General features: G+C 49.0%; 4 protein-coding genes across 5 annotated transcripts; all 4 read right to left on the bottom strand.

Moving 5' to 3' along the window:
• Positions 1 to 4,913: 4,913 nt before the first annotated feature.
• On the bottom strand, positions 4,914 to 6,287 carry LOC108140449 (allergen Tab y 5.0101). The gene is given in 4 exon segments (XM_017263180.2): positions 4,914 to 5,565; positions 5,568 to 5,623; positions 5,701 to 6,101; positions 6,162 to 6,287. Coding segments are annotated over 4 exon segments (819 nt in total). The 3' UTR covers positions 4,914 to 5,329.
• A 764-nt stretch (positions 6,288 to 7,051) lies between these two features.
• Positions 7,052 to 12,456, bottom strand: LOC108140678 (indole-3-acetaldehyde oxidase). The gene is made up of 6 exons (XM_017263624.2): positions 12,207 to 12,456; positions 10,577 to 11,505; positions 10,222 to 10,455; positions 8,180 to 9,995; positions 7,495 to 8,115; positions 7,052 to 7,435 (listed from the first exon to the last, which is right to left on the bottom strand). The coding sequence occupies exons 1-6, from the start codon at positions 12,244 to 12,246 to the stop codon at positions 7,254 to 7,256; spliced, it is 3,822 nt and encodes a 1,273-aa protein (XP_017119113.1). The 5' UTR covers positions 12,247 to 12,456; the 3' UTR covers positions 7,052 to 7,253.
• A 565-nt stretch (positions 12,457 to 13,021) lies between these two features.
• LOC108140357 (indole-3-acetaldehyde oxidase-like) lies at positions 13,022 to 17,597 on the bottom strand. Of its 2 annotated transcripts, none has more exons than XM_041709533.1 (6): positions 17,379 to 17,597; positions 16,450 to 17,184; positions 15,948 to 16,181; positions 15,441 to 15,885; positions 14,353 to 15,390; positions 13,022 to 14,293 (listed from the first exon to the last, which is right to left on the bottom strand). In XM_041709533.1, the coding sequence occupies exons 1-6, from the start codon at positions 17,589 to 17,591 to the stop codon at positions 13,161 to 13,163; spliced, it is 3,798 nt and encodes a 1,265-aa protein (XP_041565467.1). In that variant the 5' UTR covers positions 17,592 to 17,597; the 3' UTR covers positions 13,022 to 13,160. The 2 variants fall into 2 exon arrangements, with proteins under 2 accessions (XP_041565467.1, XP_041565468.1); XM_041709534.1 differs by having other exon boundaries at positions 14,119 to 14,300.
• A 501-nt stretch (positions 17,598 to 18,098) lies between these two features.
• LOC108140358 (indole-3-acetaldehyde oxidase-like) lies at positions 18,099 to 22,986 on the bottom strand. Its single transcript, XM_041709119.1, has 6 exons — positions 22,744 to 22,986; positions 21,815 to 22,549; positions 21,047 to 21,280; positions 20,548 to 20,992; positions 19,460 to 20,497; positions 18,099 to 19,361 (listed from the first exon to the last, which is right to left on the bottom strand). The coding sequence occupies exons 1-6, from the start codon at positions 22,954 to 22,956 to the stop codon at positions 18,229 to 18,231; spliced, it is 3,798 nt and encodes a 1,265-aa protein (XP_041565053.1). The 5' UTR covers positions 22,957 to 22,986; the 3' UTR covers positions 18,099 to 18,228.
• Between the last annotated feature and the right edge of the window lie 75 nt (positions 22,987 to 23,061).

Here is a 23,061-nt window from a genome sequence, read left to right as displayed (position 1 = left end):
CCGGCCAACATGTTGCCAGGCCAATTGACAGCAATTGCAAAGGCGCTTGGCATGCATCGCATGTCGCCGGCGCGAGACTTCCCAAACCCATAAATTGTTTATTGCCCAGAAAGGTGGGCCGCGGGGATGGGGCATTTATATCTGCCATTTAACACTCGCTCCTCGGGCAGCTGAAGTTTTTGCCCAGCTTTGCTGCGTTTGCGTTGGCGTTGATGTTTTGCCGACTTCGCTGCCGGTTGACAAATGTGCCAGCCACATGCGCCGCTTAACTAAGAGTGTTGGCCCAGCCGGTCGGGACTAACTCTGGTTAATGGTCGGGAGAAGGAAGAAGGAATGAGGCCTTGGCTATCAGGTTTCTACCTACCTCGATGCCGACCAATCAATGCGGCAAACGTGCGAAGTTAATTCACAACTAAGTGCGCTGTTTCAGACAGCCGCAGATCTGAAGGAATACAAAACTGAACGGATGGTTGGCTATGTTGTTAAAGTTGTCTAAATGTGCAAGATTTTTGTACAATACCATAAAATGTTAGCTTTAAAATAAATGAAAATTACTTCTAATTTCTATTACTTCATATTTAAACGGTTTTAAAAACATTAAACATTAAAACATACATAAACATACATAAAAACTAAAGATAAAAAAATATTAAAACAAGTCCAAGTGTAAACAACTATAAGAGTATACTTAGCTTCGCATCTTTAAATATACTTTCCCTTGAGTATCCCACTTGTTCAGCTGATTTATTGAACAGTTCTGCTGAATGAGACTTCAAATGACTGCCTCTGCGATTATGAAATGGCAGTTAGAGCCTGATTATCAAATGGCTGTATGGAAATGGTTAACGGATATTGAATAAACCACTCATGCCTGCCATCGGTAATATACAAGAATGCCCGGAGTGAGGTAACCCTCTGTTGGTTTAACTGATACTAAGGCCAACCGCAACAGACGCCACAAAACGATGATGCCGTTCCCCCAGCGCCAGAAAATCCCCTTTCAGAACCTTTTGAAAAACCACAAGCGTCCACAGCTGCTGCGCAATGGCCCAAGGCGAAGTGGCAACGTGCGAGGGACTCGCGACTGTCAAATTAAATTAATAAACACAACAATTGGCAGAGCCGAGTCCTGCCAGCTCTGGCCAACTGTCCACTCCCACATTTTCGAGGGGAGCAGGGATGGGGTCATCCTTCGTGCCACAATGCCACGATAGCGTCGGCAATTGTAAATGAAATTTTTATCAAATTGAGTTTCGGGCAACGGCACTGCGGCAAAGACTCAACTTTTGGCATGCCCCCGGCTATAACGATATACAACTCCCCCTCCCCACCCCCCACCCTCATCAGCCCCGTTTCCCGTCTCGGGCCAGAGCATTTTGTATTAATTACAACATAGCCAGCGGTATTGGCGCTCAAAAAGTTTCAACATAATTGATTTCGTTTTTATTCTCGCTTTCTCCGGCGGCCAGCGAAAGCTTTACGGTCATGGCGTGTGCAGTACATGCACCCTCGAGTAACCAGCCCTTTCCATTGATGCCGATTCCGTCATTAAAGTGCAAATAAATTGATTGAATTATTGGCTGGACCAGAAGATGCGTCCTCTGTGCTGAAATTTACTTTTTAATTTACTCAGAAAGCCGGGCAAAAACGAAAAACAATTAATGCGGCTTAGTAAGGCTGTCACGGTTGTAGACTTTTGACTGCCTCTTAATTTATTTAAGAAATGTGCATATAAAAGAATATGCTGCATACCTACTATTTGTTATTAGTTTAAATCTCAATGTTGTAAAATTGTAAAATTTGAAACTGATATGAGTATGTGAGGTTAAATATGGAAAATCCTATAAGCATTGTTCATTTCTCAGTTGACTTTCAAACTATATTCAAGAACGTAGTACACTTATATGGCTCAATTTTATACAGGGTATATAAGCAAATGACCACCACATTGGTTTTATTTTGTGTGGGTTTTTACACAGTTTTTTTTGGTGGACTGTTGGACTGAGCACATTCTGCTATCATTGTCCTGCGGCAGTACGTTTGGTTGCGTATTCCTTTTTGCCCATCCACAGATTGCGTTACGCCCGCTTGTCCTTTGCAACTGGCGTCGATGTCCTTGTCGTCGCCTATCAGTCGCACTCGTCCGAATCGGATACTCGTCCTGGCAGGGGGATCCTGCGATGACTGCTCTGGGCTTCCCCCTTTGTGCGGCACTTTGGTTTGGTTATTGAAAAATCGGATGCTGCGTATTTTTTAATTATGAACGAGCAGACTGGATATTAAGTCCCATTTGGATTTAAATTTAATTAAACTTCACTTTGGCCGTGTTGCCTTTTTCTTGGTCTTTGAGGTATTGATGAACGAAAGCCGGTCTTATTTCGACAGCTTAAGCATTAAATAAACTTTAAAGCTGTGACAACGAAAGGCATCTTTATCCAAACTGAATTTCTCCTTATTTCCAGGACTTGTGCATACATGCAGAAATATTTTAACCCGCTCGAGCAGTGGAAAGTCCGTTGAACAAATAAACTTGAAAATACATATCATAAATGCATAGTTTTCGTTCTTTTTTCGGGGCGACTGCCAGACTTTGCTATTCATGTTTGGCCAGACGCTCGAAGGATCATGGGCCATGGAAAGGACCCAGGGACAATGGGAAGGACCAATGGCAAGGACAAGCTGCTCGTGCTGCTGCTTCTTCGACTGCCACTGCAGTGGCAAGCTCAAAATTTTAATGATATCAAATACATACGAAGCAGAGCCATGTGTGTATCTGGGCACAATGCAGTCGGCATTAAGTGGAAAAGGATGCGGCAAAGGATACACTCACACATGCCCAGGGATAGGCAGACATGCATGCGTAGATTTTATGTATTTGGCTCACGATTTAAGCTGCTGAGGAAAAGGAGAAGGAGCCGGAGCCCGAGCCGGAGAAGACATTCGCTGCGGCATGAAATTCGACAATGCAAGTGTGTCCTACCCACAGGATATGCGCCAAAGGCAGCCGACAATCACGCCAGCCCGAAATGATGTACTTAATTCATCGCAGCCTCCTTTTTCCGTGCCGTTCCTATTTAATAAACTGCATGCAGTTTTCCGCTCTGCTCTGGCGAAATGCAAACGAAACTGCGAGGAAGGGCGGCAGAAAATCCTTGGCGCTGCCACCAGCTGCACCACAGGAGTCTAGAGTCTAGACCTTGACGGCCGCATCGCCGTCCTTGTCGACGGTGTCGACTCCGATAAGCATACGCCCTGTGGGCGCGCCAGATATTATAATACGTGGCCATTATCCCGGCTCTGCCGGCGATAAATCACACCGGGACATCTTTGTGTGCCAGCAGCAGACGCAACACCATTGCAGACCACCAGCAGTCCACCAGCACCGAGCGAAAACTCGGCAATCAAAATCTCAAAAAAACTTTATTTTTTGGAAATTATCATTTGAAAACAGCTTGTAAAAAAATTGGTTAAAATTTTATTTTTTCTCCTAACAGGAATATATTAAGGTTGGAAAGTGAAACAGGTGGAGCCGAACAGGTATTTACACTTATTCGAAAAATTATTTTCACTCGATTTTAGTTGAACCCAAAAATGTTATTTCATTGACATATCTAGCCTTTACTAGTGAGCTAATTTAAATTATAAATTATAATAAATTTTACCAACCTAGTGGCTTAAGCTCAAAATAGATTATTTTGGATTTTACTTTAGATTTAAAATGTTCGTATTTTTTTCGAGTGTAAGAGTTAAACCCATTGAAAAGGTTGCCCGGGAAACTGGAGCAGTTGGTGTTGGACAGACGGAGCTGTACTCGCCCAGCAGACGTTTGCCTGGCCATATCTGACTCGCTGCATCGCGGGTACGCTCATAAAATGTTGCGCCTGCTCACACCCCGCAATCAGATCCACCACCCACCTTCCCCCTTCCCCAGGGTCGACAAATTTGCTTAGAATTTCAAAATGCAAGCCAGACAATGGCCGCAGACAGAAGGAGACGGACGGAATGGGGATGCGCTGGCTATGAAAAAGAAATGAAAGCCGAAAGTGGAGAGTGGAGTTGGTGCACAAATTGTTAGTCGGGATCTGCATTATTATTATTATTACAGTCGCAAGTTCAAGTTCATGGTTGACTCGGGAAATGGAAACCCTCGTAATGCGACATTGAGAGACTGCCGGATAAGAAAGGGGCACACACAGAGTAATGACTGGATAAGACAGCTGTAGTCATGAGGACTTTCTGACTTTTAAATAGCTTAATATAGTTTTGAGGATCATTATGTCTGTGACTACCTCTTCTCAAAGATTTTTCTTCATTAAGCTAGTTATTGTCTGAACTTAAATCAAGACCGTAGGAATCGAATTTCCCCCATGTTCATCCCAAAAGCAGCTTATGTCGAATTTCACTTCCCCTCTAGGCCTCCATGATTGGCTCTTCTGGGACAGCCAGTTCATCTTGTCACAATGCCAAACTCATCGCTTCATGGGATCTGCTCGGCTGACTGTTGGCCCTGGCGAAACTTTTGAATAATTCCGTGGACATTCAGCAGCATGCTCCATTGGAGCCCGCCCCAGAATGCAACGATGCCAGCCAGGACTGATCCCCGAGCCCCATCCGCATCCACACGGCACCTCCCACTCCCTCGGACCGTTTTATGGCCATGTCCGTGTCTGCTCTCGTGGCCTTCAGACGCTCATAAACAAGCGACACAAGTTGGACACTGCCAGCGCAGCATCATCAAAAGTGGTTGGGGCGGAAAGTGGCACTGAAACTGGAACTGGAACTGGGCGGGATTGCGACTGGGATTTGGCGGAAGGACACGCGCGCGGGGGCATCTAATGTGCTGGGCGTGGCTCTGCATTTATTCGTGTGTAAAATTTTAATTGAAATATATATTTAAGCAGGGAAGAGGCGACAGCGACGAATGTCATTTGTATCTGTAGCTGTAGCAGTATCTGTATCTGTATCTGTCGCTGTCCGTGTATCTGCATCTCGCAGATGCGGATGCGGATGAGGATGCGGATGAGGATGCGCGTGTGCCTCGCTAATGTTTTCATTTGCATGCGAAGGACATCAGCCCGGAAGCGAGTTTATATGCAAATGTGTCCTGTGATTATCGAGGCTGCCCTGAAATGTCTGTTCCTGCTGCTCCTGCTCCTCCTCCTTCTCCTCGTCCTTTTGTCCATGGGTGTTAACTATTTGTTTCTGTGCGCAGATTTTGTTTGGCTACACTGGGGCGTGTACTTTTGTCTAGCCATCAGCACTCTTAAAAAGGTGGCAAAACTCAAACCATTTTTGTGTGGCAAATTTAAAAGTTTACTTAAAGCGTTGTCTACTTGGCCGGCACATAAGTTTGCCGACCTTTGGAGATGTCAAGGGGCAACTGGAAGACCGCAGCATTGGGCCAGGGCTTTTCATTTTCGTAATTTTCCCCAACGGCACAGAGTGCTACATAAGTGGTATCAAGCCGCTTGCAGGCGCTTCCCGGTCGAATTGACATCCGGTAAACGGGCCGCTCCACAAAAAGATCCGTACTGAAGGTGCACACGAAGATGAAGTAGTGGACGCCGAGCAGCCCACGTGGGTATTACGGTCTGCTAACAGCAGCAAGGCCTTGGCGGTGCCACTGGAATTAATAAATGATTAGGAGATGCAAATAGTATTTAAGTTTCTGAAGAGGGTGTCTTCTCTGATGGAGAATACCTTTTCTCCAACGTAGTCGGCATATAAAGGGCCATTTTCATATTGATGTTGTCCACGTATTTGGTCCAGTCCTGGATTGTTCGTAGCATCAGCTCGAGGTCCTCGTAGTCGTTCAAGTTGCCCTGGTAGGAGGTGGATCCCAGATTGGTTCCGACGAAGTAGAACTCCGGCGAACTAAGGCAGAACTTGTGGGCGGAGCAGGTGATGACCGCCAGTCGGGCCAAATCCTCTAGATCGTTGGAGTAACTTAGCCGGGACATTCGGCCCGCGGCTGCCTTGAGATACTTCTGCTGCCCACTGGCCGTATAGTTGCGAAACTCGTTGAAGGCATTCAGTATCGCATTTCGGTATCTCGACATGGAAATGGTTCTGGCATTTGGCGGGCACATTATGCTGTATTTCTATTGGGTCAAACTATCAAACGGGCTATGTTTCTACATTTGCTATGGTTATCCGCTCACAGATGGATTGTTGCAGGCTAGGTTATTCATTCCGCAGTAGGGCATCTGACAGTAGTCGATAAGCTCGCTCCATCCAAGGGAATTCCATTCGAGCAGTGCTACGAGTATCAACCAATAATGCTTCATTTTTGTTCAAAGAATGCCAGTGTTACTGAGAATGTTCGCTTATTTATTGCTACGCTCTAAAGCTTAAAACGTATGTATAATTTTTTTCCAAGAAAAATATATAACTGAAAAACTGCTCCACAAAATTTATATGCCATATCCCATAATATTATATTCAAACAATTCTAATGAAATTTTGTAATACAATAGTTTCCAGCGTCTTTGCACACCTGAAAGCTTAAATCGTGAGATATTGTTACCCTTTCTAAGTAAGTTTGTTATGTACACCATATGAAACTTTTGTAATAAAAACAATGGGTGTCTGTTTTCTTCTAAAGCCTTTCAAGTCGATATAAATAGAAACGGTTAAGGCTGTGGAGTGTGTCAATCAAACAATGTTGTTAGGGATGTGCTCATTAAGAGCACAGCAGTTGGTGATATTTGAAAAATCCATTAGAGACGCCTGTCCGTCGGCCACAACCGCAAGGCAACTTCTTCCCCGCCCCCTTTTCCTTTTACTTTTACTTTTACCGCTTCCGCCCTTCTTCTGGCCAGCTCAAACTTAACGCTCCGCGTGGCATAAAATTTCTATACAACAATTTATGTTAAAATTAATGAAGAGCTCGTCGCGGGGTGTGTCCGGGTGTGGGGGTGTTGAGGTGTTAAGCATTAAAACGAGCCCGGAAAAATGTAAATTCCCAATGCCTGGAGCTCTGGACAGGCACAGGGACAGGGGCTCCTGTTGACCCAGGCCGTCGACTGGGCCGCAATGAATGTCATTTGGATTAAGCGTTGGATAAGTTTTTAATTTATTGTGCACACAACACAATGTCTGCTAGTCTATGCTACCGTCGGCGGATCCGCCAGGTTAAGTGGGGGTGTAAGTGCAGGTTATCTGGGCGTGCTTATCGGAGCGTTCCCATCGCGGCCACGTGCCGTGTCCCACGCTCTGGAATACGCTGCCATTCACTCCGACTCCCGCTCCGCTTAGTTCAGCTTGAACTGGCTGGGCTCGGTGCCGGAGTGGAGGACCAGGTGCTCGGGCGTCATCGGTGCGGTGAGGGTCACCCACGACTTGGGCACGCCGGCGTCATCGCGAGCTGATTGCAGAGCCTGCTGCAGGGCAAAGGCCACCGCGATGGACAGACAGATGGCGGGCTCACCAGTAGCTAAACGAAAAGGAATCCCAGTTAGGTTGGTTTTTTTGACCACAATCGTGCCAACTCACCCTTGGACCTCATGAAGCCCGCCTTGTTGTGGCTCTTGGGCAGCAGCTCGATGCGCAGATCGGTGGGAATGTCCTTCGCTCCTGGCGGCTTATACGTCCAGGTGCGATTCGAGAGGCACTCGCCGGTCTGGGGATCCACGATCACCTGTTCGCTGGTCCAGTAGCCCAAGCCCATCATGAAGGCGCCCTCGATCTGGCCAATGTCCACGTTGGGGTTCAGACTCTCGCCAGTGTCCTCCAGGAGGTCCACCCGCCCCACAATGTAGTTGCCCGTTAGCACATCCAACTCCACCTCCGTTAGGCAGAGGCCACACACGGAGTACGGATCCATGTCGCCCTGCTTGCACTGGTCGCTGGCGATGAGGTTCACCTTGCGGTCGTATGCCTCCTTGATGAGCGCCTGCCAGTCCTGCGGCTTCAGCTCCTCACGCAGTGGCTCCAGCCGCTGGTTTAGGGTCTCGCAGGCCTTGCGCACCGCAAAGCAGAGGGTCTCACTGCCCACCGCTCCTCCGGTGACCATGGAGTTGGCTCCGTTGATGGTGTCGCTGGCCTCGATGCGCACCTGCTCCATCGGAATGCCCAGGGTGTGGGCCACCACTTGCGAGATCTTGGTGTTCATGCCTGGCGGATGGAGATTCATAGTTTAAGACTGCGTTTTTTATTGGCCTTCAACCCAAACACTCACCTTGTCCCATTTCAATGCCTCCGTGGGAGACCACCACGGTGCCGTCGCTGTGGTAGATGGCCACGGTGGCTGGGTATTGTCCGAAGTAGCCGATCTGGTACTCCATGATGCACAGCCCCAGTCCGCGCTTGCGCCAACGGTTCTCATTGTTGTGTGCAATGACCTCCGCCCGGCGCTCCCTGTACTTGGTGCTCTCGAGGAAGCGCGGCATCATGTCGCCCATCTTGTGGGCGGGCAGCAAGTTGGCAAAGCGCACATCAACCGGGTCCAGTCCGGTCTCGAAGGCGATGTGCTCGATGATGTTCTCCATCATGGCAATGCCCTCGACGGAACCAGGAGCACGGCAGGGGGTGTTAGTTGGCGAATCGGTGTAGACCAGGAAGCCATCCAGCTTGTAGTTGTCGCTGAACTCGTAGCAATTCTTGGACAGCATCACGGTGTGTCCAATGGGCGATTCGTTGGACAGGTAGCCGGCATCCTCGAAGAATCGGCTCACTATTCCCGAGATCTTTCCGGACTTCTGCACAAAGAAGTCGTAGTCGCAGTGGAAGGCCCAGCGCTTGCCCAAGCCGGTCATGATGGACTCCAGCGACTGGACGAATCGAATGGGCCTGTTCAGCTTGTGGGCAGCCACGGCGGCAGCGGCGGCGGCCACGTTGCAGCGGGTGGCCTTGCCGCCATAGCCTCCTCCGATGCGACGCGTCTTCACCTGCACCTCGTTGCTCCTCAGGTTGAGCACGTTGGCGATGATGTCCTGGGTGAGGTCCATCCACTGGGTGGCCACGTAAACCTGCATGCCGCCCTCGAAGGGCAGCACCACCGTCGTCTGCGGCTCCATGTAGTAGTGGTACTGCAAACCCATGTCCAGCTGCCCGGAGGAACTTACGTCGAAGGACTCCTCCAGCTCGAGGATATCGATGGTGGACTTGACCTTTTGCTCGATGCGCTTGTTGTTGCCAGCTTGGGATCCGACCTGGTCCAGAACGTGCTTCAAGGTGGGCAGCAGCTCCTCCGCCTCGCCCTCGTAGCTCAGTTTCACCAGCTCGGCGGCCCGATTGGCCAGGGCGTTGGAGCTGGCCAGGATCATGCCCACCGGTTGGCCATAGAATCTAATCACACCCGTGGCAAAAAGCTCCTCGTCTTGGCCGAAGAAAAAGTCATCCCTGATCTTGGGCCCAATGTAGTTGGGACCCGGAATGTCGTTGGCATCCAGGTAGGCCACAACTCCGGGCAGATCCAGAGCTGGCTTCGTGTCCACTTTGGTGACCTTGGCGCCAACCTTCTTGGCGGTAACAAATGCCGCCCACAGCTGGTTGTGCTGGGTGGGCAGATCGTTGGCGTAGGTGGCTTCGCCGGAACACTGGATCATACCCTCGTGCTTCTCCGTGGCCTTGGTCACCGGATAGTGCTCCTGGAAGGTCTCGAAGCTCTGCTCCCCCCTGGACACGGGTCTTACGAGGAGGTTTCCTCCTGTGAGGAATCGACTGGCCAATCCCTGCTTGCGCTGGGCCGCTGTCTTTAGGAGGAACTTGTAGAAGAGACCACAGGCCAACTTGCGACGATAGATGGGAGAGGCATCCGGTAAAATGGCGTCGGGCTGGAGCAGGGTGGAAAGTTGTTCAAAGGCCTTGTCCACCCATCCGTTCTCGAAGGGATTCTTTCCCAGGATCAACTTCTCAATCGCCGTGGCATGCACGAACTCGGGATTGATTCCTCCGAAGCAAATTCGGGCTGACTTCACCTTGGAGTCCCCTGTAAATTCCAGGAGAAACGCCGCGTTTACATAGGCATGGGCGTTCTGGGCACGGGGCATAATCTGTGGAGAAAAAGACCATTAATAAAAAAAAAAAAAAAATAATTACTATGCTGCTAGAAAGCCTTGCTTTAAGCTTATCAAGTCTTAGAGGGATCAATAGATTGCATTCAATACTCTTTTTGCATTTAGGAATATTAAATAGCAATATAAACTCTTGTTAGCACTTTTATTGATAAGACACTCTATTCACTTGCATCACTCCATGTTGACTGTCAATAAAACTCACCTTGTAAGAGTCGAATGCAAAGCGCTCCTTGGGGTACGCGGACAGCATCAGACCCCGGATAATCTTTCCCTCCATTGGAGCGCCAAGATAGCTGGCTAAGGTCACAGTCTCCTGCTTGTCCACCGCCTCCTGGACAATCACACGGGCGTCCAGGGCCTCCAGAACGATGAACACGTCCGAGGGGAACTCGGGGTGGACATGCTTGATGGTCAGGTTGCCCGCCAAGGTGCCGGCCTGCAATAATGCAAATCATGTTCATAAACAAAGTGTACTCAAGGCAATTTTTGAGGGGACTGATTAGATAGGACTGGAGGGCTTACGGGTGATAGCACCACTCTGATTTGATTTGACTTACGTTGCGCACTGGGACATTGGCGATCCAATCGAGGTGTTGCCACACCTGGGACAGGTACTCGAATCCCTTGGTTTTCTCCAACTGCCGGCACAGCTCCATGGTCTCGCTGAGGCTCAGATTGCCTCCGAGGGTTAGGGAGGAGTTGTCGGGGCTCAGCTTGTAGCCCTTGAGCTCGACCAAGCCGGATACATCGATGAATGCCTTAATATCCTGTCGACGTCTGTAGACTCCGTGGGCAGTGTTGCCAGCCACCAGCATGTAGGGGAGCTTATCCTTGACTGCACTCTGTAAGGCGGCAAAGAGATCCCCCAGATTCGCTGGCCAGCTCCAGCGACTGCCGTCCGGATACAGCTGACTGCCCTTCGGCTGCTGCTTCTTGCAACTGCCGGAGCAGGTTTGGCCCGTCTTGGGGCACTGCTTGGTGCTCAGGTCTTCGATGTCCACGCACTCAGCCGGCACCTGGATGTTGCTGTCCACGGCGAAGGACTTCATGGCGTCCAGGATGGGGCGATAGCCGGTGCACCGGCAGATGTTGCCCCCGAAGGAGTTCTCCACCTCCGCCATGGTGACCTTGCCGCCCTTGGACTTCAGCAGGCCGTACATGTTCATCACGATGCCCGGCGAGCAGTAGCCGCACTGGGTGCCGTTCATCTTGGCCAGTCGCTGCTGGATGGCGTGGTAGCCGGTCCGCTTGTTGCCCAGTCCCTCGGAGGTTGTCACCTCCAGTCCCAGGCAGGTGTTCAGCAGCGTGAGGCACGAGTTGACCGCCCAGGTGAGCGGCTCCCCGGACTCCGGATGCAGTCCGCTTAGGGTGACGACGCAGACCCCGCAGCCGCCCTCCTGGCACATGAACTTCGTGCCCGTCAGTCCGGCATGCTCCCGGATAAAGGTGTTCAGCGAGATATCCGCCGGCAGGGCAGCCAGATTTACTAGGGGGAAGAGAAAATGGGGAATCAGAGGCCATACACTTGAGGTCTTATCTTATCAGGTTATTTTAGTATTCACAACATGTTAAAACAACCTTTTTTAATACCTATTAATATCGTAAACGAATTAATACTGTCCTATGCAGTCTGTAAGGACTGATCATACTGCAAATTTTTACTCTTAATTGTTTACGTTAAGAAATCGATTAGGCAAAAGCTTGTCTGTAAATTTAATATCTTATAGCCAATTGAGTTGTGTTTATTAATTTACGTTACTAGAAACGAAAGTGGATCTTTTCCGTGTGAGTAAACAATTTATTATTATGAACAGTGCTGGGTATAGAACTCTCCTTCATTTGAAAACCTATTCTTACAAATTAGTGAAATGATATTTCAGTATTAGATAGTTGTAGTAGCTCGAAGTCCAAGCTATGACGCCCAATTATACAAAGCTTTTTAGTCACTTTAAGTCATCATGAATAATATAAAACAGTACAATTTACGTCAAGACCAAAAAATATTGACTTGTTGTTACTCTTTCAGCATTACTGATATTACTGATTTTCCACTTAGCATAGCTACTTATTTTTTGCACAATTTATTTTAACAAGCAGGTATTTTGAAGTTGAATTTCTATACAATCTCGTAGATGACAACCCCCATCAATCGAATCGGCAATTAACTGCCCACACACGCATACTCACCTTCGTGGCGAGTGCCGTTGATTGTTATTGTTCCAGCCATTATCTGTTGGTTATATAAGTTCTCGAACCACCGTCGATGAATTGTTGTGAAATTAAGTGGAGCCTTTCTCGACTTTAATTGAAGCCAATGTTCCAAAAATTAGTTCTCAAGTGGGTTCTGGAAACAATGGTATTTCACCATGTAAGGAAGGCAGGTCTAGTTGTCCGTTGGTGGCGAATTCCACGCCGATCTACGAGCGACTGTGGGTAGGGCCTTCTGGGCTCCCGTATATGTCCGTTCCGGACCCCGAAAGAGAATCTCGCTTTCCAAGTTCAAGTTCACCTGCTCCCGCTCTTAACTACCGTGCTCTCGTCCGCGCTCACCATTCAGCATTAGAGCATAAAAACACTCAAAAACGTTATCTATCGCCCGCTTCCAATTACGCTCACTCTCTCAAAGCGGAGAGCGCTTTATCAGTAAACAGTTTGTTTGGACGATTTTGTTTTGCCCAGTTTTCTAAACAATACAAGTTAATGGAATACTGACTTGGAATGAACGAAAGAGGGAGAGGATGTGAACATAAAGTGAACTGGAAAGAGCCGACAGCTTTTTTCAACTCATAACTCGTATTCCAGAGAATAACTTCATATAAAAGTTTTTGTTTTGCTATGCAGTGCAATTTTTAATTACTTTAAATCGACAAATATTTAATTGGATGAAAATAAAGTCAATTAAAGAGAACTTTAAACTTTCGAAACATGAAAATAAGAGTTTTACTCCCAACGATTTCAGATTTATCCAGATAAGGTGTACGAAATTTTAACAAGAATGTAAGTATTTGAATATGTTAATTTGTATTTAAATTCGGTTTTAAGATATAACCATTTAACAGAATCCAAAGTAAGTTCATTGAGATAATCCTTTAAAAACGAAGTACAGAATTCAAAAATGCTCAAGACAAACAGTATACAACTTCATTGCAAGGCGAAAGCCTCCACCTGACTGCCGGCATTCAGCACCACCGTCTCCGGCGTCGTCGGAGCCCCCAGTCGCACCCACTCCCTGGGAAGCCCCGCATCTTTCCTGGCCGACTGGATCGCGTGCTGCATGGCGAAGAGGACTCCGACGGCCAGGCACAGAGCTGGCTCCCCCGTGGCCTTGGATCGCATGAAGCCCACCGGGTTGGGACTCTTCTGCAGCAGCTCGATGCGGAAGTCGATGGGAATGTCCTTGGCCCCGGGTGGGTGGTAGTTCCAGGTGCGGTTCGTCAGGATGCGACCCGTCTGGCGGTCGTAGACCAGCAGCTCGGTGAGGTAGTAGCCCAGACCCATGGTGAAGGCTCCCTCCACTTGGCCCACATCGATGTGCGGACTCAGGCTCTCTCCAGCGTCCTCCAGGATGTCCACTCGTCGGATCAGGTGGTTTCCGGTCAGAATGTCCACTTCCAGTTCGGTGAGACTCAGCCCGTATATGTTGTAGTTGGGTATGTCCCCCAGCTTGTACGATTCCGTGGCGATAAGGAAGACGGACTGCAAGTAGGCCGCTTGGAGCACCTGCAGCCAGGTGGCCCTTGGTCCCAGTCGCTCCTTCACCGGAGCCAGTCGCTGGTTGAGCGTCTCGCAGGCCTTCCGCACCGCCAGTCCGATCATCTCGCTGGTCATCGAGTTGGCCGTCAGCATGGAGTTGGCTCCACTGACCGTGTTGCTGGCCTCCACCCGCACCTGATCCAGAGGAACTCCGAGCGCGAAGGCCGCCACCTGGGCCGCCTTGGTGTTCAACCCCTGTCCGATCTCGATGCCCCCGTGCGAAATCACCACTGATCCGTCCTCGTGGTAAATGGCCACCGTGGCGGGGTAGTTAAAGGCAATGGTGGTGTTCAGTGTAAAGTTCATAAGGGCCAATCCCAGACCACGTTTGCGCCACCGGTTCTGGGCGTTGAATAAGTTGATCTCCTCCCGCCTTTTCCGGTATTCTGTGGATTGCAGAAACTTTGGCAGCAGCTGAACCATTTTACTATTCGGATGAAGATTAACCAAACGAACATCGGCGGGATCTAGTTGGCAGGTGAAAGCAATATTCTCCATTGCTGTTTCCGTCATTGCAATGCCTGTGTGCTAGAATATATGAGATTACTCTGTTTGTAAAATTTTGGTCATTAGTAATTACCCTCTGCTGTTCCAGGAGCTCGGCACCACGTGGAGCTGGGGGCGTCTGTTAGAATAGCATTGCCCTTGGCCCGGAGGTTCAAGTCATTCAGGTTGTAAACATTTTTCAGGGCTGGCAGTGTCAAAAAGTCCACGACATTCTCGTTAAGGCTACAGCCAGCATCCTGATAGTAGTTGTTGGTCAGCAGGATGACGGATCCGTTGGCGCGTGCTCGGAACTCGTAGTCCGATCGGCAGGCCCAGCGTTTGCCGATAGTTTCCATCATGGACTCGATCGTCTGCACAAATCTGACGGGACGCCTCAACTTGGCAGCTACCAAGGCGGCGGCACAGGCCACCATGTTGCACCTGGTTTCCTTGACGCCGTAGGCTCCGCCCACGCGTCTAACTTGCAGCTGAATGGAGTTCACACTCACACCCAGCACTTGGGCAATGGCTCCCTGCGTGCCATCCATCCACTGGGTCGATGAATACACCTGAAGGATGTCGTCCATCGGCACCATGATCGTGGTTTGAGGTTCCATGGTAAAGTGGTACTGGGACCCCATTTCAAGTACGCCCCTTCCCTCAACATCGCCTGGGGCGAGTGGGGGTAGCTTAAGAGGCTCCACACGTTCTTTCTTGAAGCAAACAATGCGATCTGCCTGCCTCTCCGTCAGCACTTGGCTCATGCTTGTGTAGACTCTCTGCTCGTCCTTGAGATATGTGACCACCACCAAAGTGGCGGCATGGACAGCAGCGTCGTGGGTTAGCGCAGCAATCACTCCCAACGGCTGATCATAGTACTTTACCCGTCCAGCAGCAAAGACCTCCTCGCTTTCAGGAGTCAGTTGACCCAGAGTGACAAAGTTGTTGACTCCAGGAATGTCCTTGGCCGAATAGAAGGCCACCACGCCCTTGCACTGGAGGGCAGCGGAGGCGTCGATCTGCTCGATGGTGGCTCCTACCCGCTTGGCGGTCACAAAAGCGCAGTGCACCGCATTCGAAGTAGTCAGCAAATCGTTCATGTACATGGCTTCGCCAGAACATTGAATGAGACCTGAAACGCACAGTAGTTACAAAAAGATAACTATTAGTAGTTATGCTTACCCTCCAGCTTCTGCACTGGTTGTGTGACCGGGTAGTTCTTCTTAATGGTCTCAAAGGATTGGCTGCCCGAGGACAGAGGTCTCTCCAGGAGCAATCCTCCGGAGCGATATCGCTCTCGAACTCGCTCTCTAGGTGCGGTGGCCAGCAGGAACTTGTAGAGCAAGGAGCAGGCCAGGATCTGTCGATATTCCGGAGAGGCTTCCGGTGGCCGTTCTTCGGGTTGAAGGCTAGTTGGCAGCTGTTGAAAGATCTGTGCAATTGTTGCAGGATCATAGAGAGCCTTTCCCGGGACTAGCTGCTCTACATTTTCAGCATGCACATAGTCCGGCCGAATGTTGCCGAAACAAATCCGAGCAGAGCGAACCATTTTTCGCTGAATATCATCCCATTCGATGAGAAATCCCGCATTCACATATGCGTGAACATTTTGCGCTCTCGCTAAGATCTTGATTAATTGAGAGAAAATCACATGTAGTACAATTTTGTGGGGTCAGCCATATATACCACCTTGTACGATCTGAATAGGTATCTATCCTCTGGGTAGGCCTTCAAGACAAATGCACCCAGTACCAGTTTGGGAGTGTTGTCACTCAGATAAGACTGCAGACTCATTATCTTGTGATTACTGGGATTGTCGAATACTTGGACATGCACATCCAAAGCCTCGAATGTAATGAAAACATCGGAAGGGAACTCGGGATGCCGCTTTTTAATGCAGATATTGCCTGCCAGAGTGCCGTTCTGTCCAAACAATAAGCAATACATTTTAATTAATAAAATTAACACCTAGTTCAAAGAGGTTTTGTGCAACATTTTAACAATCAGTATATATTAACTTGAGATTAGATCATTCTTTCCTATAACAACTACATCAACAAACAAATATGCTGCGCATATAGCATTCATTTTCTGTTTATGTATGATTTTTAGCCTGGGTAAAATACTTAACTTATCTTAATGCTTGTTAATCAGCGAATAACTTTTTTAAATAATGTAGAGAAATACTCACATTTCGCACCGGCACATTGGCAATCAGGTTGAAATGCTGCCACAACTGAGCACAGTACTCGAATCCGGGCATCTTGGCGGCCAGCAGAAAAACCTGCATGGCATCGGTGAGAGTGACATTCCCGCCCAGCAGCAGGTGATCCGCCTCGATGCTGTACTGCCTCAGCTCCGGCACCAGGTTCACGTCGATGAAGTGGCGGATGTCCCTGGGTCGCCGGTAAACTCCGTGGGCCGTGTTCCCTGCCACCAGGATGTATAGATCTCCGTTTCCCACCTGGCCGAGGGCCGAGAAGAGCTCCGCCAGCGACTTGGGCCAGTACCAGTGGCTACCACTTTGATCCCTCAGCGGAGGTCTCGAGCAGCTGCCCTTGCAGGATTGTCCAGTTCGTGGGCAGAGCAGCTCGAAGGAGTCCTCTATGTCCACGCACTCGGGGGGCACCTCTATGTTGCTGTCCACCGCGAAGGACTTCATGGCATCCAGGATGGGTCGGTAGCCAGTGCAGCGACAGAGGTTTCCACCGAACGCATCCTCCACCTGCGACATGCTCACCTGACCACGATGCTGCTCCAGTAGTCCGTACATGTTCATCACAAATCCGGGGGAACAGTAGCCACACTGGGTGCCATTCATCTGCGCCAGGCGCTTCTGGATCGGATGGTAGCCGCTTTGTTGGTTGCCCAGTCCCTCGTCCGTCATGATATCCACATCGTCACAGGTGTTCAGCAGTGTTAGACACTGAAATCACGTTGACAAAAAATTAGCTTAGTTGCAACTTTGTCGATCTTGTATCGAAATTCAGTTCTCTAATGGATATCATTCGTGAATAAGAGTATATCAAATATGCATGCATTTGAAAATTATATATTTTTTAAAGAAAATGTTATTTTTAGAAATTTTCCATTAAAATTCGAACAGAGAAAGTCACTTACCGAGTTGGCTGCCCGAGACTGCACCTCCTGGGTGACCGGGTGGCGCCTGCGGATGACGCAGATGCAGGAGCCGCATCCGCCCTCCAGGCACATGTACTTGGTGGCCGTCAGGTGTAGGTGCTCCCGGAGGAAGGCGTTGAGGGTGGTGTCCGGGGCGTAGTCCGCCGCCTGCACCTCGTAGGGGAAGCCATTAACGTTGAATTTGATGCTCATCGTCGCGGAGTCGTCGCTCGAATGGAGTTTTTTTGGCCAGGCGTTTCTATTTCATATTGCTGCTAAAACCTGATTACACTATAATTTGGATAAACGGGTTCGAGCAGATATATACCATCAAAACGGACACTGTGCAAAATATTGGTACCCTGCTAATTGCATATTAATAAACTTTACTCATTTTAAGAAATCAAAATTTTCAAATAAGATTTTCAGTTTATTTTTTAAGTTTTTTGGTAATTTGTGTGATTTACATTTACAGTTGCAGTCAATATAATAATAGTGTTAAAGCTTATAGAAATATCAATCAAAAATAATTAGGAAGCAATATTTGCTTTATTTTTAGATAATATTTTACACTAAATGCAGCATATAAAAATTTGAATATTAATAAAAAATTTCAAACATTTTAATTTCCATGTAAAGCTAAACGAGGATTAATGGATATTTATTTAAATTGTTTAAAAATGATTTAAATCTTCCTTGAAAAACTAAAAGAACATAAAATATTTTGTAACCCTCATTTTATTTATTGGTAAAAAATCAGTATGATAAATTTAAAGATTAGTTGTTCGGATTTCAATAGCCATTCCAAAAAATATACGAAGCTAAATCAATCGGATTCAAATGAATTCCATTATTGGATTGAGAATGCCTCCACCTGACTTCCGGCATTCAGCACCACCGTCTCCGGCGTCGTCGGAGCCCCCAGTCGCACCCACTCCCTGGGAAGCCCCGCATCCTTCCTGGCCGACTGGATCGCGTGCTGCATGGCGAAGAGGACTCCGACGGCCAGGCACAGAGCTGGCTCCCCCGTGGCCTTGGATCGCATAAAGCCCACCGGGTTGGGACTCTTCTGCAGCAGCTCGATGCGGAAGTCGATGGGAATGTCCTTGGCCCCGGGTGGGTGGTAGTTCCAGGTGCGGTTCGTCAGGATGCGACCCGTCTGGCGGTCGTAGACCAGCAGCTCGGTGAGGTAGTAGCCCAGACCCATGGTGAAGGCTCCCTCCACTTGGCCCACATCGATGTGCGGACTCAGGCTCTCTCCAGCGTCCTCCAGGATGTCCACTCGTCGGATCAGGTGGTTTCCGGTCAGAATGTCCACTTCCAGTTCGGTGAGACTCAGCCCGTATATGTTGTAGTTGGGTATGTCCCCCAGCTTGTACGATTCCGTGGCGATAAGGAAGACGGACTGCAAGTAGGCCGCTTGGAGCACCTGCAGCCAGGTGGCCCTTGGTCCCAGTCGCTCCTTCACCGGAGCCAGTCGCTGGTTGAGCGTCTCGCAGGCCTTCCGCACCGCCAGTCCGATCATCTCGCTGGTCATCGAGTTGGCCGTCAGCATGGAGTTGGCTCCACTGACCGTGTTGCTGGCCTCCACCCGCACCTGATCCAGAGGAACTCCGAGCGCGAAGGCCGCCACCTGGGCCGCCTTGGTGTTCACCCCCTGACCGATCTCAATGCCCCCGTGCGAGATCACCACCGATCCGTCCTCGTGGTAAATGGCCACCGTTACGGGATAATTGAACGCCACGGTCGTGTTCAGGGGGAAGCTCATCAGTGCCAAGCCGATACCTCGTTTGCGCCATCGATTCTGGGAGTTGTACAGATTGATTTGCTCCCGACGCTTGCGATACTCTGTGGAGGCCAAAAATTTGGGCAACAGCTGCACCATTTTGCTTCCGGGCTGAAGATTAGCCAGTCGAACATCCGCAGGATCCAGTTGGCAAGTGAAGGCAATGTGCTCCAAAGCGGTTTCTGTCATTGCAATGCCTGCGAATGGGAAAAGTATGTCATATTAGCTTGGTACTATAGTTATACACATATGTAAATGTCTTTATAATGGTCGTTTCTGATAGTTTTAAACTCACCCTCCGCGGATCCCGGAGCTCGACACCAAGTGGAGCTGGGTGCATCTGTTCTGATGGCACTGCCTTTAGCCCTATAGTTCGAGTCGGTCAGGTTGTAAACGTTTCGAAGGATTGGCAGCGTAAGAAAGTCCACGACATTCTCGTTCAGATTGCAGCCGGCATCCTCGTAGTAATTATTGGTCAGCATGATGATTAAACCACTGGCTCGGGCACGGAACTCGTAGTCCGAGCGGCATGCCCAGCGTTTGCCGTTGATCTCCATCATGGCCTCAATAGTCTGCACAAATCTGGCCGGTCTTCTCAACTTCGAAGCCACCAAGGCGGCGGCACAGGCCACCATGTTGCACCTGGTGACCTTGGCTCCATAGGCTCCTCCCACTCGTCTAACTTGGAGCTGAACGGAGTTCACACTCACACCCAGCATTTTGGCAATCGATCCCTGGGTGGCATCCATCCACTGGGTGGCACAGAATACCTGCAGGATGCTATCCAAGGGCACCGCAATAGTCGTTTGAGGTTCCATGGTGAAGTGGTACTGCGATTCCAGTTCAAGGATCCCCCTACCAAGGACATCGCCAGGAGCAAGCGGGGGTGACATGAGGGGTTCCAGGTGTTCCTTCTTTAAGCACACAATGCGATCGGTTTGCTTTTCCGCCAGCACTTGGTTCATGCTCGTAAAGATCCTGCGCTGATCCCTGGCATAAGTGACCACCACCAAAGTGGCGGCATACACAGCTGCATCATGGGTGAGAGCAGCAATCACTCCCAAGGGCTGATCGAAGTACTTGACCTGCCCAGCAACAAAGATCTCGTCCACCTCAGGGGTAAACTGATCCACAGGAACAAAGTTGTTGGCTCCAGGAATGTCCTTGGCCGAATAGAAGGCCACCACGCCCTTGCACTGGAGGGCAGCGGAGGCGTCGATCTGCTCGATGGTGGCTCCTACCCGCTTGGCGGTCACAAAAGCGCAGTGCACCGCATTTGAGGTGGTCAGCAAATCGTTCATGTACATGGCTTCGCCAGAACATTGAATGAGACCTGAAACGCACAGTAGTTACAAAAAGATAACTATTAGTAGTTATGCTTACCCTCCAGCTTCTGCACTGGTTGTGTGACCGGGTAGTTCTTCTTAATGGTCTCAAAGGATTGGCTGCCAGAGGACAGAGGTCTCTCCAGGAGCAATCCTCCGGAGCGATATCGCTCTCGAACTCGCTCTCTAGGTGCGGTGGCCAGCAGGAACTTGTAGAGCAAGGAGCAGGCCAGGATCTGTCGATATTCCGGAGAGGCTTCCGGTGGCCGTTCTTCGGGTTGAAGGCTAGCTGGCAGCTGTTGAAAGATCTGTGCAATTGTTGCAGGATCGTAGAGATCCCTACCTGGGAGCAGTTGCTCCACTTGGTCGTCGTGTATGTAGTCCGGTCGAATGTTGCCAAAACAAATACGAGCAGAACGTACAGTCCTGCGCTGTATATCCTGCCAGTCAATGAGGAAACCTGCGTTCACATAGGCATGGACATTCTGAGCTCTTGGCAAGATCTGTTAAGAATTAAAGTCAAAATTTATAACATCATTTCATAGTTCATAGTTCACCTTGTAAGATCTGAATAGGTATCTGTCCTTGGGATAGGCTTTTAAGATGAATCCACCCAACACTAGTTTTGGTGTTGTGTCGCTGAGATAGGACAGGAGAGTCATTACCCTCTGGGAACTGGGATTGTCGTAAACCAGGACATGCACATCCAAAGCCTCGAAAGTGATGAACACATCGGAGGGAAATTCGAAATGTTGCTTCTTAATGCTTATGTTGCCCGCCAGTGTGCCATTCTGTTTAAATAATAGTAAATGAAAATCATCAAATACAAATAAAAAATTATGCAAAGGCTTACAAATATTGAAAAGTATATACTATGACTTATAAGTTTGCTTAATTGTTTTGTACTCCTATTAATAGAAAATATATATATTAATGATTTCTGCAAATGTCAATTTGAAAAACTTTTCTCTTTGTGTCTTTGTTACTTAAATTGATTTACTATCTATGCTGTGAAAGTAAAATGAGTTTTTAAGCAAAAGTTTTCTCTTAACCAGTAAGGAGTTGCCTGGTTTTGTCAGTAAACTCGTAACGGCCATTGGAATAAATAACAAAAAATAAGTTAATTTATTATGTGTTCTAAAAACTTACTTTGAAGCTATGTTTAAAAAAAAACTATAATTCATTTGAAATTATTTTTGAGCTGAATGCTTATATACATTTAAGAAAAAAGAGCATTCACATGTCCAACTACAATTATTTTCGCTTATCTTCGTCTTTGTCAATCTCCAAAACGTGTTTGGGATTTTATGGCTTGCTCTACTCACATTTCGCACCGGCACATTGGCAATCAGGTTGAAATGCTGCCACAACTGAGCACAGTACTCGAATCCGGGCATCTTGGCGGCCAGCAGAAAAACCTGCATGGCATCGGTGAGAGTGACATTCCCGCCCAGCAGCAGGTGATCCGCCTCGATGCTGTACTGCCTCAGCTCCGGCACCAGGTTCACGTCGATGAAGTGGAGGATGTCCCTGGGTCGCCGGTAAACTCCGTGGGCCGTGTTCCCTGCCACCAGGATGTATAGATCTCCGTTTCCCACCTGGCCGAGGGCCGAGAAGAGCTCCGCCAGCGACTTGGGCCAGTACCAGTGGCTACCACTTTGATCCCTCAGCGGAGGTCTCGAGCAGCTGCCCTTGCAGGATTGTCCAGTTCGTGGGCAGAGCAGCTCGAAGGAGTCCTCTATGTCCACGCACTCGGGCGGCACCTCTATGTTGCTGTCCACCGCGAAGGACTTCATGGCATCCAGGATGGGTCGGTAGCCAGTGCAGCGACAGAGGTTTCCACCGAACGCATCCTCCACCTGCGACATGCTCACCTGACCACGATGCTGCTCCAGTAGTCCGTACATGTTCATCACAAATCCGGGGGAACAGTAGCCACACTGGGTGCCATTCATCTGCGCCAGGCGCTTCTGGATCGGATGGTAGCCGCTTTGTTGGTTGCCCAGTCCCTCGTCCGTCATGATATCCACATCGTCACAGGTGTTCAGCAGTGTTAGACACTGAAATCACGTTGACAAAAAATTAGCTTAGTTGCAACTTTGTCGATCTTGTATCGAAATTCAGTTCTCTAATGGATATCATTCGTGAATAAGAGTATATCAAATATGCATGCATTTGAAAATTATATATTTTTTAAAGAAAATGTTATTTTTAGAAATTTTCCATTAAAATTCGAACAGAGAAAGTCACTTACCGAGTTGGCTGCCCGAGACTGCACCTCCTGGGTGACCGGGTGGCGCCTGCGGATGACGCAGATGCAGGAGCCGCATCCGCCCTCCAGGCACATGTACTTGGTGGCCGTCAGGTGGAGGTGCTCCCGGAGGAAGGCGTTGAGGGTGGTGTCCGGGGCGTAGTCCGCCGCCTGCACCTCGTAGGGGAAGCCATTAACGTTGAATTTGATGCTCATCGTCGCGGAGTCGTCGCTCGAATGGAGCTCTTTTGGCCAGGCGTTTCTATTTCAAAGCGCAGCTGAAACCAGATTACGCGTTAATAAGGCCAAACGGGTTCGAGC

Source organism: Drosophila elegans, unplaced genomic scaffold (genome assembly GCF_018152505.1).
Source record: "Drosophila elegans isolate 14027-0461.03 unplaced genomic scaffold, ASM1815250v1 contig_476, whole genome shotgun sequence".
NCBI lineage: Eukaryota > Metazoa > Arthropoda > Insecta > Diptera > Drosophilidae > Drosophila > Drosophila elegans.
Note: the sequence above shows the minus strand (reverse complement) of the source record. Positions and strands in the feature narration are given on the sequence as shown.

Excerpts from the sequence above, each read along its gene's own strand:
- LOC108140357 (XM_041709533.1), bottom strand. The coding sequence starts at position 17,591 with ATGAGCATCAAATTCAACGTTAATGGCTTCCCCTACGAGGTGCAGGCG. Across the intron at positions 15,886-15,947 it reads ACCTATTCAGATCGTACAAG|ATCTTAGCGAGAGCGCAAAA; the intron begins GTGGTATATATG and ends CAATTAATCAAG. Across the intron at positions 14,294-14,352 it reads AGCTCCTGGAACAGCAGAGG|GCATTGCAATGACGGAAACA; the intron begins GTAATTACTAAT and ends TCTAGCACACAG.
- LOC108140678 (XM_017263624.2), bottom strand. The coding sequence starts at position 12,246 with ATGGCTGGAACAATAACAATCAACGGCACTCGCCACGAAG. Across the intron at positions 10,456-10,576 it reads CCAATGTCCCAGTGCGCAAC|GCCGGCACCTTGGCGGGCAA; the intron begins GTAAGTCAAATC and ends GCATTATTGCAG. Across the intron at positions 7,436-7,494 it reads GGGCTTCATGAGGTCCAAGG|CTACTGGTGAGCCCGCCATC; the intron begins GTGAGTTGGCAC and ends CTTTTCGTTTAG.
- LOC108140358 (XM_041709119.1), bottom strand. The coding sequence starts at position 22,956 with ATGAGCATCAAATTCAACGTTAATGGCTTCCCCTACGAGGTGCAGGCG. Across the intron at positions 22,550-22,743 it reads AGTCTCGGGCAGCCAACTCG|TGTCTAACACTGCTGAACAC; the intron begins GTAAGTGACTTT and ends ACGTGATTTCAG. Across the intron at positions 19,362-19,459 it reads AGCTCCGGGATCCGCGGAGG|GCATTGCAATGACAGAAACC; the intron begins GTGAGTTTAAAA and ends TCCCATTCGCAG.